The 16,963-nt window shown below is 42.7% G+C and overlaps 1 protein-coding gene across 3 annotated transcripts in view; it reads left to right on the top strand.

Annotated features, from left to right (window-relative positions):
- AFF2 (AF4/FMR2 family member 2) overlaps positions 1-16,963 on the top strand; it is a 635,691-nt gene that overhangs the window by 581,793 nt on the left and 36,935 nt on the right. For all 3 annotated transcript variants that reach the window (XM_019521659.1, XM_019521658.1, XM_019521657.1), the window contains 2 exons: positions 13,758-13,920; positions 14,484-15,503. In XM_019521659.1, the coding sequence (XP_019377204.1) occupies positions 13,758-13,920; positions 14,484-15,503 (1,183 nt within the window). The remainder of the gene's footprint in view (positions 1-13,757; positions 13,921-14,483; positions 15,504-16,963) is intronic.

The raw sequence follows: 16,963 nt of genomic DNA, 5'->3' as shown, positions 1-16,963 counted from the left end.
TCGCCATGTAAAACCAAGGGGAGCTGGGGTTCAGTTCAAACGGGCTCCCAGTGTCTATATGGGAAGTGAGGTCCCTTTCCTTGAATCACTTTCATTTGACCTCCTTCAAAGGGCCCATGGAAAATGAAGGGCAGTTAAAGGTACTGGCAACCCGGTCTCAGAACCAGGCAGGATCGGACCCTTACATTGGTGTTGATGGGAATGGCAAACATCAGCCAGAAGGCAAGATTTACGCGCAGATAAGGTTACAGGATTAGAGATCCCGTATTTCCTTTGCTGTCATTCAAAATAAGGGGCATAGAAAATTCTGTTTAAAATAGCTGAGCCTTTTGACTTAAAGGGTTTTCATGTAGAAGATTTAAGATGTCAGGTTTAAACATGACACTGATAGTATTAGGCAAAGGATAGGAGCAGATTCTTATAGTAACTGTCATTTTTTCTGACTGTTTATTAATAGTCTCTTGTGATTTATAGTGAATGTTGGGAAGGATATTCAGGCCCATTTATCACTGGAGGAAACACCCTCTCGTTCTTAATGTGTATGTATGTCATAATTAGCAGTGGATGCAGCTAAAAGATTTAATGCTGTCTTTAGCATAAGGTCTTTCAAGATGATATTTAACCCAAAATAGATTGAATACTTTTTTCATCAATCAAGCGATTTATTACACAACTGTTAAAAATCATCAGCTATAAAAGTAGCTCATATTAGGCAAAATACAGACTCCAAATTGATTAGAAGTTAATATGAAATATGGAGGAAATTTAGTTTTTCACTCCAACTGGAATTTTTCATTCCATTTTTAATTAAACTGTAAGGACAACTCCTTTGTTTCAACATTTGCTTTTATTAATATTTCACCAGACAGATCTCTCCTTGTTCAGAGACTAATTCACTTGTCTTGGAAATACTGTATGTGTCTACATCTGAGAAGGGCTCTGATTCTGGGCCACGTATTCATCATTTGCATAGAAATACTTCTTTTAAAAACTGGGTTTCAGAGTGATTGCTCATTATTATTATTATTGATGATTCATTAGCTGTTATTAGCAGAAATACTAATGAAGTTCAAGGTCTGTTTCTGTTTTCATTAATAACTTTGTCCATGTATCGACCCCCCCCCACCCATTATCATAATATTGATATGCTTGACAATTAGAATAATATCTGTTATTGCATAGCTCTTCTATGAAGTTGGGCATACTAGTCTCCCCATCTCATGAGCAAGGGCCAGACATTAGGTTGGAAAGAGATTTGCTGGAAGTCAGCCAAGAGGGCAGTGCAGATGTAGGGGTTGGACCCCCTCCTCTCTCTCTCTCTTTTTTAAATTTTTTTTTGAAGTCTTCAACCCGTGCTGTAATCACATGAGCATCCTTCCTCCTGGGGGCATAATCGTATAGTCATGTTTAGGAAGGCGTGGAGTTATTTATGCCTTAATCGCTTATGGCAATAGTGCTTCGTCTGGCTCTCTGCTGCTTTGCTCCTCCGGTGGTGCATACTGGACTCCAAAGACAACTGCAGGCAGGAGTGCATATATCTGATTTTGGGAGCGTATTTATGCTTTCTTTGCACTGCCTGAACTCAGCCCTAATTGTGGCCAATTTTGAACATGTGCGCAGGGCTCTGCCCTCCCTGCCTCCCTCCCCTTCTAATCCACGGCGTAGCCAGGACTCACTTTGGTCTCTGCACAATTTACAGCAGTCTCAGGATTTTCTGTGTGGTAGCGGGTATAACCTACAAAAGGCTCCTAACCCAACTAGAGTCTGTTGGAGCGCAGCATTGTATCAGCATGATGACCCTGTGTAGCACCACGTGATGAGCAGATACTCAGATGACTTCTTGAACTGCCTTGTGCCATCAGGGCAGCCTGAAAAGGCCATATCCTCTGATTTCCAGGGGGGTCTGTGCTATGAGACAATGAAGAGTTACGGTTCAGGTCCACAGCGGTATTTAGGGGCCTAACTCCTAGTGATTTCATGATGACTTCACAGTCAAAATGCCCAAGGCATTCAGACCTTAATTTCTATCTAGATCCAATTTCTGTTTTTAAAAATGTTTTGATTATTTGGAATAGTTCCAGTCCCCCAAGTCTGACTTTCTCAAACTTTCTGGTTGTTTTCAGGTGGATAACAGTTTTAAAAAAGCCCTTAAAAAAGACATTTCCTCTTTAAAAACTGTTTTTTCACTTAGCGAAAATAGAAAAGGAATACAAAATGGCAGGGAAAAGTCCAAATATTCAACAGCGGAAAAGGGAACGTCCACAATGTTGACTTTCCAAAAGAGAAAGTGAGACACAGCTTTAAGACAAATGAAAATTTGGGATTCATTTCCAAATGGCAATTCAAGATTTTTTTTCCGGTTGTCCAAAATCACCTTTTTTCAAGGAAAGCTTCACTTTCACCAAAACCACATTTTCTCATAGGAAATTGCTTCAGCTGGAAAAAGTCGATCAACTCTGTACATGGCCCTGGGTTGATACTGTGTAGTTTGGATTTTTAATTACTTAAAATAAATGAAAACTTTATGAGGCAGTACACACATACAAAACCACTCTCATGCTTTTTCATAGATGCATAGTTACAATATATACTTGGCTTCCAGTTCTGTTTCAGTTGAACTCTAGGACCAGGTCCAGACAAGCACAGACGTTTGGTTCCCTGGGGACAAGTACCGGCAGCACACCTTGTGCCACCTCTACTTGTCCCCAGGGATCACCCATGCCCCGTGCGCTTTGGCGTGCACCAGGTTACTGTGGGGGAGGTTGGGGTCAGCACGGTGCTGGCCCCAGCAGCGTTACCTGGGGTCCTGGAGGCTTCCCGGGGCTGCAGCAGTGGTGATCTTGCCAGATGGAGCCTGGCTGGCAGCCACAGCACAGCTCCAGGAAGCTTGCTCCACTTTTTAGTAGTGTGCGCTGCCCCAGTTTTTTTTTTTCTTTTCCGTGGGTTTTTTTGACCCCTGGATATCCAGGGGTCAAAAAAACCCACGGGGAAAAAAATGGAGCAGTGCAGACACAAGCAGTGCACGTTTGCAGCATGGAGAACACCTGATGGTGCAGGTGCTGTCCCCAGTTTCCCCTCCCCTACCCAGGACAACTTGCTGCTGCTATTTGTCCCCAGGTAAACACGTGTGTGCTCATCTGGATGTCCCCTTTGAGTTCATCGTCAAAGACATCTGTGCTTGCTTGGGTTGACATGACAAGCACAGGGTTATGCAGGTGGTCTGTGGAAGCAGCATGCAAAAAGGGTGTCTGGCAGCAGGTAGGAGGGAAACATTTTGTTGAGAGTGTCTTGCAGCCTTCATCCACTCCCCCGCCTTTCCCATTGATCTGGATTTGTATTGGTGCATGTGGGGATACTGGCACAGACTAACTTTGAGACACACTTTTACAAGCGCGTCTGCAGTGCCACATACCACATGGCCGCGCTCACCTGGATGTTCCCTATGGGGTCAGTACCCTGAACTAAGAAAATATATTCATGATTGTTGATTTTCTGTGCTAAACACCTGTACAGCAGAGTGAACGTTTTGCCATTGTGTGTCTGGTCCAAAAGAGGAAACAAAGGTATTTTTTCACAACTGTGCTTGGATTCTTTGTTGAAATAAGTCAAACTAAAATGAAAATAAGTGGCTACTTAAACACTGTGTATTCACTTTAAATAATGAATTAGTAGGGTATGTACCTCTTGGTATATGCAGAAAAAACACAGCAAATGCTGAAGGATCCAGTTCTGGGTTTTCATCTGTAAAAGAGAAATCAACTTCTAAGCATCAATGCTAAAATCCAGCTAGATTCAGTGTAAGTTCATGGGATAATATTAGTATAACTAAATGGTACCCTTGGCATCAAACCGGGCCCTTTAGGATCTCATGACAAGGAAAGGAACAGGATTCCTGCTCTGCCACATCTCAACAAAAGAGTAGCACTTCGGGGAACGGTACAGATAATATCCATTGACGTGTGAAACCGCTGGCTGGGTTTCTGCATATTGAGAAGGCTTGCATATTATACTCTCAGGATGATATCATGCCCTCAAAACTGCTTCCTACTTCTGAGGTTCGGGGGGGAGTTGAATATACAACTCAAGAATATGGTATGGCTTTTAATATGCAAAATTCAAGTATGTGCAAGAAATACGGAGTCCAAGGGGGATCCATTACAATACCAACAGTTGGAAGCTCTTTCATGCTTACCATGAAGAAAGTGTCATTGAAATCCCCTCTCTTATGCTATTTGTTTGTAATTTCCCTGGCAATATGATGTGTTGTACCTGGAGTTTAATATACATGTGATTAAGAGTCAAAACTCATCACAGACCTAGACTAAAATGAGCCGTAAGGTCACAATAAGGTCCAGCAGCTGGAGCATCACCCTGGTTCAAGTCATACTGCAGAAGTATAGACACAGTTCCACCTAGGATTTGGGGCTAATGTAATTCTTTATTGGAAGGCTTTGACCTTGTTACGGATTCTTGGCAGCTTTTCCCCACTCTATTCATTACTAATGCAAGCTGTCAATCACTTTAGTTCTGCTTTGACATAGATTGTGGCTCACAGGAGTTAGTTCTGTCATTCTTTTTATTTCTTTCATCTTTACTATCCTTTTTTATGGTCTGAAGCTGAAAGTACAAAAGGTTTGTATGTATATGAATAAAAAAAAGAAAAAGCTGTTTCAAGAGCTCCATCCATCTTGTTCTAAACAGTCTTTGATTAAAACAGTTGCTTTTGAACACTATAAAATGAGAATGTGGCTTTTTACGCTCAACATCTTGTAAATTACCTTCCCCCTCCAAATAAATCACAACTCGTATTTGCATTACACTGCTGAGAAGCGATACCAGCTGATCAGCTGCCGCATCCGGAACGGCACATTATAGATGCCATCCTCCGTCATGTGTTTTGGCTTGACACGACCATCCTCAGTGATGTCTTATTTTGCCCTGTTTGCTGAAGCAACAATTTCCACACCTTATTTCATTCCATTGGGTCTGGACCCCGATGAATACTTTAAAAAGGGCTCGATACAGGTTTCCATTCCTGTGTCAACCTGAGCTGTGAAAGTTGAGCTATGTGTCCAACAAGCCTGTGGATAAATAATTTAACACAAACCTATGAGAAGGCGGCAAAGAAATCACTCAGAGCGAGCCTTCCTTTAAAAAGAAATCTAATGGCAGCCATATATAAATTTGGAGGTATAGATGTGGACAATTCATTATACAAGTCATGACAGCTCCTCCTCAAATTAGAAGAGAATATTACTTCCTGATAATGGAATCAAACTTTGCTACTGAGCCGTTACGGTGTTACGTTCTGACACTAAATATTAATCTGCGAGGTGCCTCTCTTCCATCTGCTGGAATAATGTAAGAAACCTTTGGTTAACATTTGCGCAGAATTCAAGTGCATGCATAACCCCTGTTTAAAGTCTTCGAGGGTTGTGTGGTTGTTCACTACAAACAGGCTCTTTGGGCGGAGGGACCGGTGCAGATCGTTGGCACTGGTTACGGTACTTTACTCTTTGAGATTGTCCAAACGGGAGTTCATAAGGAGTAGGGTAGCACTCCTTCTGAGTAAGAATATCACAAGCTGGCCCACCCATATCAATTGGAATAGGAGCCCTGCTGAATTCGGAGCATAATAAGCGATCCTTCTTGCCCCCAAAAGCCTGCAGTCTAAAAGGACAATTCAAACAAAGGATGGGGGGAGTATGACAATCCCTATTGTATAGATGGGTAACCACGACTGAGATATTACCGTCTCCTGCATCCAGGCCAGCCTGAACCTCCAAAACATCATTTCTATCAGATCTGCAGTCTCCTTTTCCATACTTCTTTTGAGTGAGCTTTGTGTACAATTAGAGAGCACCCCTTGTTGTGAAAATATATTGCCAGCATTGCTAAACGGTTGACTCACTGGTCAATCCCCATGTACATTTTCCCACTGCCCAACAGCGCTCTGCTTTCTCAAACATTTACATTTTGATTTCCACATGGTATGATTGAACAAGTGGTCAATTCATCATTCCTATGGGATTCTTTAGGGGGAAAAAAAAGGAAGACTTCTGATGAATAAGTCCATTGTTGGCAGGTACAGTCAATTAGCTAAATTCTCTTCCCAGCAATTAACATTACTAACCCTAACTGGTGAAAAGTTTTGGCAGATGCCTTGGAAGTTGTTGCTGATTTCTGTCCTTTGAGGAGTTTTCCTGCAGAAGTGTGAAATTATACAGTAGATTTTTTAGAGATGTATTTACAGAGCAGAGTTGATTATTTAACATATGAGAGGCTAATGATTCTTAATATCACACATTATCTTTGTTCTAACTACCAGGTTTAGTCTCAAAAGCTGTTTATTAAAATATTAGAGTAAATGATGTGTTGAAAATAATGTAATAATAGTCTGGTGAAAAAAGCATGTGTAAATTGCACATCAGGCCTTCATTTTCTAGGCAGCCTCATAAGCCAGGCACACAAGAACGCCACATCTGTTTTCGGAGGCTTCACAAACATGAATGAGTGATTTAGGAAAACAGATGAGAATTGAAATTTTAGCAGATCACCCACAGGAGCAAGTCAGTGAGAAAGAAAGACGGGGTGCCGTTACATGCTTGCTGTAATGCTCAGGATGGAACCGGGTCCTGAGCCCGGCTGTAGGCTTGCAACTCCCGTGGAGGCCAGCTCAGCAAGCCTCTGGTTCACATCCCCCAGATCGACATGTACATTTGCTGTCTCATATTTTGCGCTTATAGGAACAAAGTGTAAAAGTGTGTCTTAAAGTTCGTCTGTGCCAGCATTCCCACACACACCAATAAACATCCAGATCATTGGGAAGGGGAAGTGGATGAAGGCTTCAAGACACTCCCAACAAAAAAGCTTCCCTCCTGCTTGCTTCCAGACACCCTTTTTGCATGCTTCTTCCATGGACCACCTGCATAACCCTGTGCTTGTCGTGTCAACCCACAAAGCAAGCAAGCGCAGATGTCTTTGAAGATGAGCTCAAAGGGGACATCCAGATGAGCGCACACTTGTTTCCCTGGGGACAAACAGCGGTAGCAGGTTGTCCCAGGTGAGATAGGAGAGGCTGAGGACAACACCTGGGCTAGCTCCAGCAGCCTTACCTGGAGTCATAGGGGCCTCCCAGGGCTTCAGTGGTGGCAATTTGGGCACGCAGAGTCTGGCTGGAAGCAGAATGTGGCTCTGGCCAGCCAGGCTCCAGGTTCAGGCGGCACATGCTACCGCCACGTGTGCCACCCCATTTTTTTCTGCCCCCAGGATATCCCAGTGTCAAAACCCCCCACCATGCTGCAAATTAGCAGTGCGGCAAGTGCCCGCATGAAGGCAAATGAAGTTTGTGATACCTTCTGCAAACCACATGTGTACCCTCATCTTCATGCACTTCAAGGGGCTGTTTCTTCTCTTCTTTATATAATAGAGGTCACAGGGTTGCTACTCTCCTTTACACCCATGCATGGGTGGATCTAGGATTTTGAAAAGGGGGGTGCAGATGGTGTGAGGCATCATCACATATAACATGATATAGATATGTCCCCAACTGAAGAGAAACTAGAAGCTTTAGTACAATTCTAGGGGCCTAGTGCTATATTATTCAGCTTAAATTCAAAGCAAAAACAAATGTAACTGTATTGGAATGTGCACAAATTTTCTAGATAATATAGTCATTTTAAAAAACACAAGAAACTAGGCACAAATGGTCAAAATAGTCAAACATACTGTTTCATGAGTCCTGTAGTCATTATAGTTAAATGGATGTCTCTTACTCAGATTCATAAAGCAACGTCTGGTCTTCTTGAGCATGTCAATAGGCCGTGAGTTTTAAAGCCTGAGTAGAACAGGAATCAAAGGAGATGCAACTGCCACCCCTCCACCCCGCTAGCAAGATCCTCCCCTGCACCTATGTAAATGGGGAATCCAGTCCAAATTCCCCATTAGCTAGGACTGTACCAAGAGTTTGTGTGGTCTTAAAGAAGAGTCCTTATAGCAGTGCGCTGCCGCTGTCGTTGCTCCGAGCAGGGGCAGTTTGCATGCGGCTGCTGTGCAGGACTGCGCCAGCTTGCAGAGTGCTGGGGTGGGAACATGTGGTAAAACAAAGGGGGGGGACCAGTTTGGCTCTCCCCACTTACTGGTCAGGAAGGATCACGATTGGGACTCAGGAGCTTCTGGCGTGTCTTTTTAGCCTGCAAGCCCTTTGGCTCATGAACTTTCCTGAGCTATCTACTTCCACAGTGCCTTTCACAGCAGATCCCTAGATGCAGCCGGGGTCTCTCATCACAACTAATAATCATTTCTCTTTTAAGCATTGTTAACCCAGGCAGGATTTCACTCTGTGGTGCATTCATCATCATCATTAGTAGTATCGTCATCATCAAACATTTTTTTCAAATATTCAGGAAAATATAGCTGCTCCTCTCCTGGTGGGAATATAGAATTCAAGAGCTTTGAATCCTAGTGTTTTCTACACCTTTTAATTGTTCAGCAGCTGATTTCTGATGGTAGCGTTCTTTAAATTAGTTTCAGATATTGCTCTTGCTAGCATCCTTAGCCTGAAACTTTGCAGCCAGGTACAAACTTGCTTTATGACTCTCCTATAATTACAAATCCCAATCCGTTGGCTTGCATCAGTAAGTGTTATTGCATGAGTATGCGTTTGCCGAATCAGGCCCATAATCCATACAGAAAAGCACTTTCTAATTCTAAGCTTCGCATGAAGGAAGTGGCTTCTGGGGAGAGTTCATATCAATGGATATGCTTATGCTACAAATAAATAAAAATAAATAAATAAAGGTGTTGTAATCTCTCCATTAAACTCATCTTCCCCTTGGAAATGAAGATTTTTTTCCCTGCATACTTGTGTGTGAAAGGTCCATATACTTTCTTCTGTTCCGCTGAACAGCATTATTAGAGGTTGATTGTGCATGTAGCTATATGCAAGATGCTCTTTATCTTTAGCTCCATGAGATATTAGGAAAGGCATTTCAGGCCTTATCTGATTGTGTGGCAATGCATACAAACAGGGTTACTCTGCAACTCAAGCTACATGATGAAAAGTGAATGCTTCTGCTTTAAAAATCTAGATTGGCAACGATGTCTTAGCATGAAGCCGTCTGGTGTAGCCAAGGCATAATTTTATTATCCTAGATGAAAGACAAATATGACCTCATTGTGTTGTATGAAAAACATTATTTTGATTCTGTCTGGTTCCTGCAAGCTTGCTGAGCTATGTTATTCAGTAATGTTTGGCATATGATAACTTATCTGAGACTGGTGCACAACAAGAAAGAAAATGAGGCCAGGTTGAGGCTGACATGTATTTCCATGGTTTTGTTCTTACTCTTTGAGCTTTTTGTCAGGCAGTTACAGTCCTTCCCTAGATGTTTTATATAAGCAAATACTGGCTGCAGCACTTATTCGCTTCCAGATGCACTTCAAAGATTGGGTTGTACTTAAATACCTGAATGATCTGAACTCTTGCCTCTGAGAAAGAGGCCTCTCTCTCTCTCTCTCTCTCTGATCCATTGCATGCGATGAAACCCATTATATCAGACATGTTGATCTCAGAGTGAACGCTCAGGAGCCCTAACAGAGCATTTGCAGAGGAGGTCATGTCTAGGAAGAAATACAGAGTTTACATATGGCTTCATCTTTAAAACTAGCTCCCCATTTGAACTGCTCAGGGAATGGCATTGTCTTCTTATAGGGGGTTTTGACATTTTCATGTTTATTTTTTATTTAAGATGGAGGTAAGCTCTTGACAAGACTTTGAAAAGTGGAATTCATTATGAAACAAAAGGGTCCAATTCAGAAAACCCAAAACAAAATACTTTGACATTCCCTAACAAAACTTTTTATCCTGGAATCATCTCAATTCAATATTTTCACATTTTGGGCTTCATTTTGTTGTAGGAAATAAAGACATCTGATTTTTCAGATTCAATGTTAGGATTGTCTAGCATTCCCCCCCCCCTTTTTCTCCTCTTTAAACAGCAAAAAAAAGAAACTTTTCCCCATCCCTTTCCAGTAGAAGTGAAGCCAAAAGATAAAATGTGAAATGAGATGGAAACACTCTTCTTCCATTGTTATTGTTTGCCAACAGGACAAAGTTGGCAAATGTTGACAAGGATTTAGACTGTTGGGGAAAAAAACCTTCTTTACTACACTTTCAATTTCTCAACTTTTCCAGGAAGAAAAAATAAAAAAGAGTGCAGAATGAATTCCCTATCCCATAACACACACACACATTTTTTGAAAAAAGAAAGAAGAAAGAAAAAATGCCAAATATCAAAATGAATGTGAAAAGCTGAACACTTTTGTTTCTAGAAATTGAAAACAAAAACTGTCAAATATAATTTGTTGTTTTAACAATGCCAAAACTGTTGAAATCCCTGTGCTCTTGCAAAGATTTGTGTTTTAAGTTATCCGTTTTTTTCCCAGCAGGTTTAGCTAATTCTAGTATTAATTCAGTGGTCGGAAAGGTCCCTTTTTAAATAATGCATTTAATGAGCGACAAAGTTAGTGGTGTGTTACAGCTCCCCAAATGGCTAGCTTTGTTTCAATAATGCACCATAAAGCACCCAGATGTTCTGTTAATGGGAACTAGATGTGTTTATAAATATTAAAAATGTATGAAATCAGCCAGACCAGCATTATGTGATCAGACATTCATTTTTCATTTTTAAAACCATCACTCCTAAAACTCAGTTCAAGAAAGGAATTTAGCACAAGATTACATTTAAGCCTGTGTTTAAGTCCCATTGGGTGCATCCATACATGCACTTTACTGTGCATTAAACTAATTTAATGCACAGTAAAACATCACCGTCTACAAGTGCACAGCAGTTACTGTGTAGTAGATTAATTTAAAACGCATTTTGCTAATACCAAGAGATGCAGGTTCTAGAAAACAGTGATTTAAACTAATGTGCCAAAGTGCATGCTTAGATGCTGACCAGGAGCTGCTGCAAATCGCTCCCAGTCAGCCCAGGTAGCTGGGGACCACAACTGCTGCCTGGCTAAGCCCTGAGCATTTGTGGGGGGAGAAAGGGGAGCTATCATATCATGGCACTTCCCAGCTGTCTGGGGGCAGCTCCAAGCCACGTGGAGCCTGGGGTTAGCTAACCCTGTGCTCTGCACGGCTCAGAGCTGCCTCCAGAACTAGGGACAGCTCCCCCCACCCCCCAGGAGCCCAAGCCTGACCCCCTGTGCCCCCTGCCAGCCTGGGCCTGCCCCCAGTGCCCCCTGCCAGATGAGGGCTGGCACCCAGGGGAGCCTGAAGCTCCCATGGCTGCTGCAGGGGGGCAGAGCAGGGCAGGAGCAACCCTGAACTAGGCTGCTTCTTTTGGGCTCAATTGGCTCCTGACCCCGGTGCAAATGTAGACATGCGCCCAGGAGCAGCTTAAGGCACCTGAATTTACTGTGCAGTAAATTTAGGCGCATTAATTAATTGCACATGCAGACACACCCATTGACTTTGGTAGAACCCAGAGCCTTTTCTCAATAGGGATGCTTTCCTAGGGCAGCCATAGTGAGAATAGTTTAATGCTAACACCTGGGTGAGGGACATGCAAGCAAGAATTCATTAATATTGCAATAAATTCAGGATCACTTTGGCATCTGATGCTTGCCATTATACTGAAAACTGTGTGCTCAAATGTTAACGGGCACATCAAGGATAGATGATCAGATCCTCCTGTTCCAAAAGCATCAGTGTCTACCCCTAGAGCTAATGGAGCAGCTACATTAACTATTAAATTAGGGACTTCAGTGCACATCTGGACAGTTCTGATTCCTTTCAAGGATGTGTAGTGGTACAGAGAGAGAAAGAGAAAGAGAGAGCAGGTTATTACAATGGTCACGAAATTATCAGTCTCATTAGACTTGAAACCTGTTTATTAGAAAATCATTTACAATGTTTTTCTTCCCTACTGGAGCAGAACACTTCTTATTTACACAGTTCACTTTAGGGGTAGCATTTAATGTTGAGCTTTCACATCTTAGGATCATGTTCTGTTTGGAAGATAAATACAAGGTTTTGTGTTCCTTGGAGTAGGCCATGTTGTGGGGGAATGAGTCCATGTCCAGCCATGGTGGGTTGGGAACGGCCTTGCATGGCTTAGAGAGATAATTACTTCCCCAGCCACAGTGCGAGGCATGGGTTTTCAACGGCTGAGTACTATGGGTGAAGAGTGCAAGTAGCTTAAAATGAAGGAAATATTAAGGACTGCCATTAGCAATATTTTTGGTGACCATAGAGGAGGAGGATAAGACTCACTGTTTGTTTGGCCCTTGTGCTTTCAGGTATGTTGGCTACTATATCTTGGAGGTCATTGGCAACACGTAGGGGGTGCACATGCACCCCCTGATATCGGCCGTGTACCCAGTGGAAGCACCAGCTGCGAAACTGGAAGTGCACTTCCTGGCTCAGCAATTGCCGGTGGGGGATCCCCCCAGCTGGCAATCGGACACTGGGGGACCCCCCTCTCTCCCATTGACAATAGACTGCTGGGGGACTCCCCCCCATTGGCAATCTGGTGCCCCCCCAGACTTGGGAGGCACCAGTCGTCCATGTTTGAGGTGACAGTTCCTTGACACTTGTCTCGTGAACTTGTTTGGTTGGGTAGGGAAGAGCACATATGTAAGTGGCTGGAGATCTGCTTGGGGAGCATGGAGCAGAAAGGCAGATAGTTAAGAGAGGAGAAAAAAAGGTTATAACTCACAGAAAACTCCTTGGCTTTGGAGGATGATTCAATACGGGACACACATCCTATGATATATTAAGGTGAAGTATTGAATATCCATAAAGGAGTACTAGCAAGTGGTGTCAATTTTCAAACACTTTGCTTTGTCAGCTTCACAAATTTAAAATCAATCATCAGACAGTCTCTGTATAGATCAGTTGAACAGACGTAAAACCCAACGGTTATCTCACTGGTGAAAATCTTAAAATTAAAAATGAATTTATAAAGACGTTGATTGGCAGACTTCCATAATACTGAAAAATGGGGTCCTGCAGCTGATCGGTGTGAAAAGAAATGCCGGAAGAGGTAACAGGGTAGCAGCTAATCCATCTGTCTTGGGGACAACGAAATAGCTTCTATGGAAATTTTCATTTGCAATAAGAGCTCCATATTCTTACTGAATTGTCACAAACACATGAAAACCCAGCTACAGTTGAAGAATTGCTGGGCAGCCTCTGGAGAGTGATCATAAATATCTAAGTTTTGTATAACAAAACCTAAATAAAAGGTTCATTTGGTGTTAAAACAAGCAGTCATCAAAATTATTTTTGAAGCCTTTGGTTCACTGTTAGTTGCCTAATATCCTTCATTTAGCCATAAATGATACATGTACCAAAAATGAAGATTTTGCATTTCTATTAGCAGATTATTAAAATATGACTGTTTCATATTTGCAGCTATCAGACCAATATGCCCAGGTTTGTGACACTGAACTATTTATTCCTCACGGGATGATGACGATGATATCGTTTCTATTAACTGCATCAGCAGTGTGTCCCACCATGCAGAAGCGTAAAGCATTCACAAACTGGAGGCAGATCCTCTAGTGCCATCTAAGCAAAATACCCATTTACAACTTTACTAAGTCAACCGTATGTGAATGGGAGTTTTGGGGAGTGCACGACCATGGGCACCAACATAGATTTTTGTCCCCCCTAGGTTAGAAGACTAAAATAGAAAAATAGGGACCCAATAAGCTAAGACAAATGGCTGTTTTCTGCCCGGCAGCGGGCTTCCTTTGCAGGCAGCGCACGGCGCGGGCTTGGCACATTCCAGCGGGGGCTCCGGGAGCTCCAGTGAATCCGAGAGCAGCTCCGAGTCGGACTCCGACAGCGAGAGCAGCTCCAGCGACAGCGAGTGTAACGAAGAGTCACGCAACGCGACTCCAGAGGTAAAGCTACAGACCCTTTTCCACATCCGTCCCAACATGCCCTTAGCTCATTGTCCCCGTAATTCACCGCCCCCTTCATTGTCATTGAAAGCACAATCTTTTTATCCTTCAGAGAAACATGCGAGTCTTGTTCAGTTTGCTGTTATTTACTGGCTTCCCCTCCTGTGCCATCAAATGTATGACCCACATACTCATTTTAGCTTTTGGGAAAACCTCCTGGCCTACATTTGAATTACTCTAGAGAAATATTTAGATTTTTGCCTAGTAGCAGGGAAGATTTTATTGACACAGTAGTCATCTGGGATGAGGGAAAAGCAGCACGACAAAAATGATATCTTTAGGGACCTGCTTAACTTTTTAGTTGTATTAAATTTCTCCAGGGCCACATTGTAAACCAGATAAGGAAGCCTAATTAACCATAAATAGTCCATAAATACTACAGTAAAACTAGCAGTAACCACTGGTTGACTGAAATAAAAGGCTGTGTTCAAAACGTAATTCTCATCTAAATTAGAAAGCATTGCTCCTCTAAGTTCGGTTCTCTTTTGTTCCCCGACCTGCAGCCTGAGCCCCCCTCCACAAACAAATGGCAGCTGGATAAATGGCTGAATAAAGTGAATCCCCATAACAAGGCCATCATCAACAACCAAAACGAGACTCATGGCGATAACAGTTCTCAGTCGCAAAGCAACCAACAGGCGGAAGGGCAAAACAAAGGGAAGCTTAATAGCCTGCCCCAGACTGATTCCAAAGACCGGGCGATCCTTAGTCCCATCCGGGAGAAAGCCAAACCACGAGTTGCCCAGAAAACCCCAGAGGCAAAAAGCTCCAAGCAGAAGTCACCAGCTCATAATGAGCCAATGTCACAAAGGACTACGGGGAAAAAGCAACCCAAAAAGGTAGAAAGGACTTCCAGTGTCGAAGAGTATAACTGGCCCAAACCAAATAATACCAGCACCACTCCCAAAGAAAAAGATACCCAGGAACCTGCAGAACAGCAGAAGGTTCGGACAAAAGCATCCGTCGGAAAGACAGCTCCCCGAAAAGAACCGCGAACCAGCGCCGGACTCACTTCCGAGAAGAAAAAGTATCGAGGCCCCAGCAAAATTGTCCCGAAATCTCGCGAATTTATTGAAACCGATTCCTCTACTTCTGATTCAAATACAGACCAGGAAGAGAGTTTGCAGGCTAAAATATTACCTGCTTGCAGTGGGCCTGCCAATGGCATCAAAGTGAAAGACTCCGGGAGTAACATCCTCAGTGTCAGCAGTTTAACTAGCAACGGCAGCAACACATCAATAGACCAGACGAGCAATGATTTAGAGGAGCAGCTGTTTTCACCTATCCCGATCGTGCAAAATGAACTTCTGTCCCCACTGAGGGAATATGAAGAGCTCAAATCCCTCTGGGTGAAAATAGACCTTAGCTTATTGTCTAGAATACCTGGACAAGAGCCCTTTGAGACCACGGCAGTGAAAACCGAACCGAGAGAGGCAAATGTGAAACACAGGCGACCATCTCGAGAATCCCCTACCCCGGCTGCAGTGGAAAAACCTTCTACGAAGTCCAAAAGGAAGCACAAGGTAAGCAATTTTCTAGTCCAAGGGACGATACCCTGTTTCTTTATGTTCGTTCAGAGGGTACCAACATCACTAGAGCTTCCCCAAGATGCCCTTCTTCAAACCTGCCCCAGGCATCTCAGCAGTGATCTAACAGAAAACTCAGTGCTATGGCGAGATGTCATATTACTCCGGTTTTATTGTTTTTACAAAAGATGCAACACTGCATTTACTAGCGTCTTATAAATTATCATCATAAACTATTTAAAGCCAACCTCTAGCTATCAAAATCAATCTGTGATATATCTTTGATGTTTTCCCATTGTAGCTGCTCGCTCGCCTATTAATTTGCAGAGTTCAATAATCTACGGTGGGCCTTCCAATACCGACTAGTGCAAATTGCTCGGGTTTGCCTGCATCCAGGAAATGCGGCTTCTGTTTGGATGGCAGGTTTTTATTGTCTGAAGAATTGGGGCCTATTCACCACTGGTTTAAATGAGAAGAGCCTCGTTAAAGTCAATGGAGTTGTACTTGCCTATGTTCCTGGTAAACATAGTCTGTAAAATATAGTGTTGTTCTGTAAGCAAATGGGGTTTATAGAAGTATCATTTGCTTAACTAGATGTTGTCTCTTTGCAACTCTCTGAGAAGCAGAATGTATATCAACTTAGGGGGACTATGTTTTATCATGTGTTTTATATTATTGATGCCCAAGGGTATCCTATCTTTTGGGATATGACAGTATGCATCAAACTAAATGTGTTTCCAGAAAAGAAACTGAGGATTTTTATCATAAATGAATATTTGCAGTGTTTTTTCCAGCTGAAATGGCTATTCCCTGGTCTCTCAGAAGGGAGACATCATTTCATATTTTATAGCCCAAATTTGATAAATCATTGCAAATGTGACTCCAACCATCATTTCTATTGGCCCCCCTGAACTGTATTAAAATGCTGATTCAGAGCAGTCTGAAGACAGAGGGAGAGAGCTAATACAAGACAAAGGTCTATAGCCCTTGCTCCTCTGAGCAGTCACACTGACTTCTGATTGAATTCAGTGGGAATAATCACCTGAGTAAGGTGAACAGTAACTCATACCGCTCATTTCTACTTTACGCCTGTCGTTTAAATTGACTCAGGAAAAAAGGTATGAATGATGCGTGTGGGTGCGCCTGCATGCAGGCATGCACACATACACATCCATGCGCATAGTTATGTTGAGGCTTATGGTAATCATTTCATTGGTAATTTCCTGGAGTTTAAGTTTCAGAGGAGGAGTCCTGGCTAAAAGAAGAATACAGTATTGGTAGCTAAACCTAGGGCTCTGGAAAGATAATGGGATATGTAAAAGAGAGACCTTCATCACCTCGTTAGCTGGGGCTTTGAATCAAGGACTGGCATAGTGAAAGGGAACTCACTCTCAGATGTTAGGGTACTGCACTAGAATAGAAATATTCAAATAGCCTTTTTTTTTTCCTTTCTTAGG

Source organism: Gavialis gangeticus, unplaced genomic scaffold, assembly GCF_001723915.1.
Source record: "Gavialis gangeticus isolate Ggan-Ray unplaced genomic scaffold, GavGan_comp1, whole genome shotgun sequence".
Classification (NCBI taxonomy): Eukaryota; Metazoa; Chordata; order Crocodylia; family Gavialidae; genus Gavialis; species Gavialis gangeticus.
The sequence above is the reverse complement of the archived record's forward strand: the minus strand, read 5'-3'. Positions and strand labels throughout refer to the sequence as shown.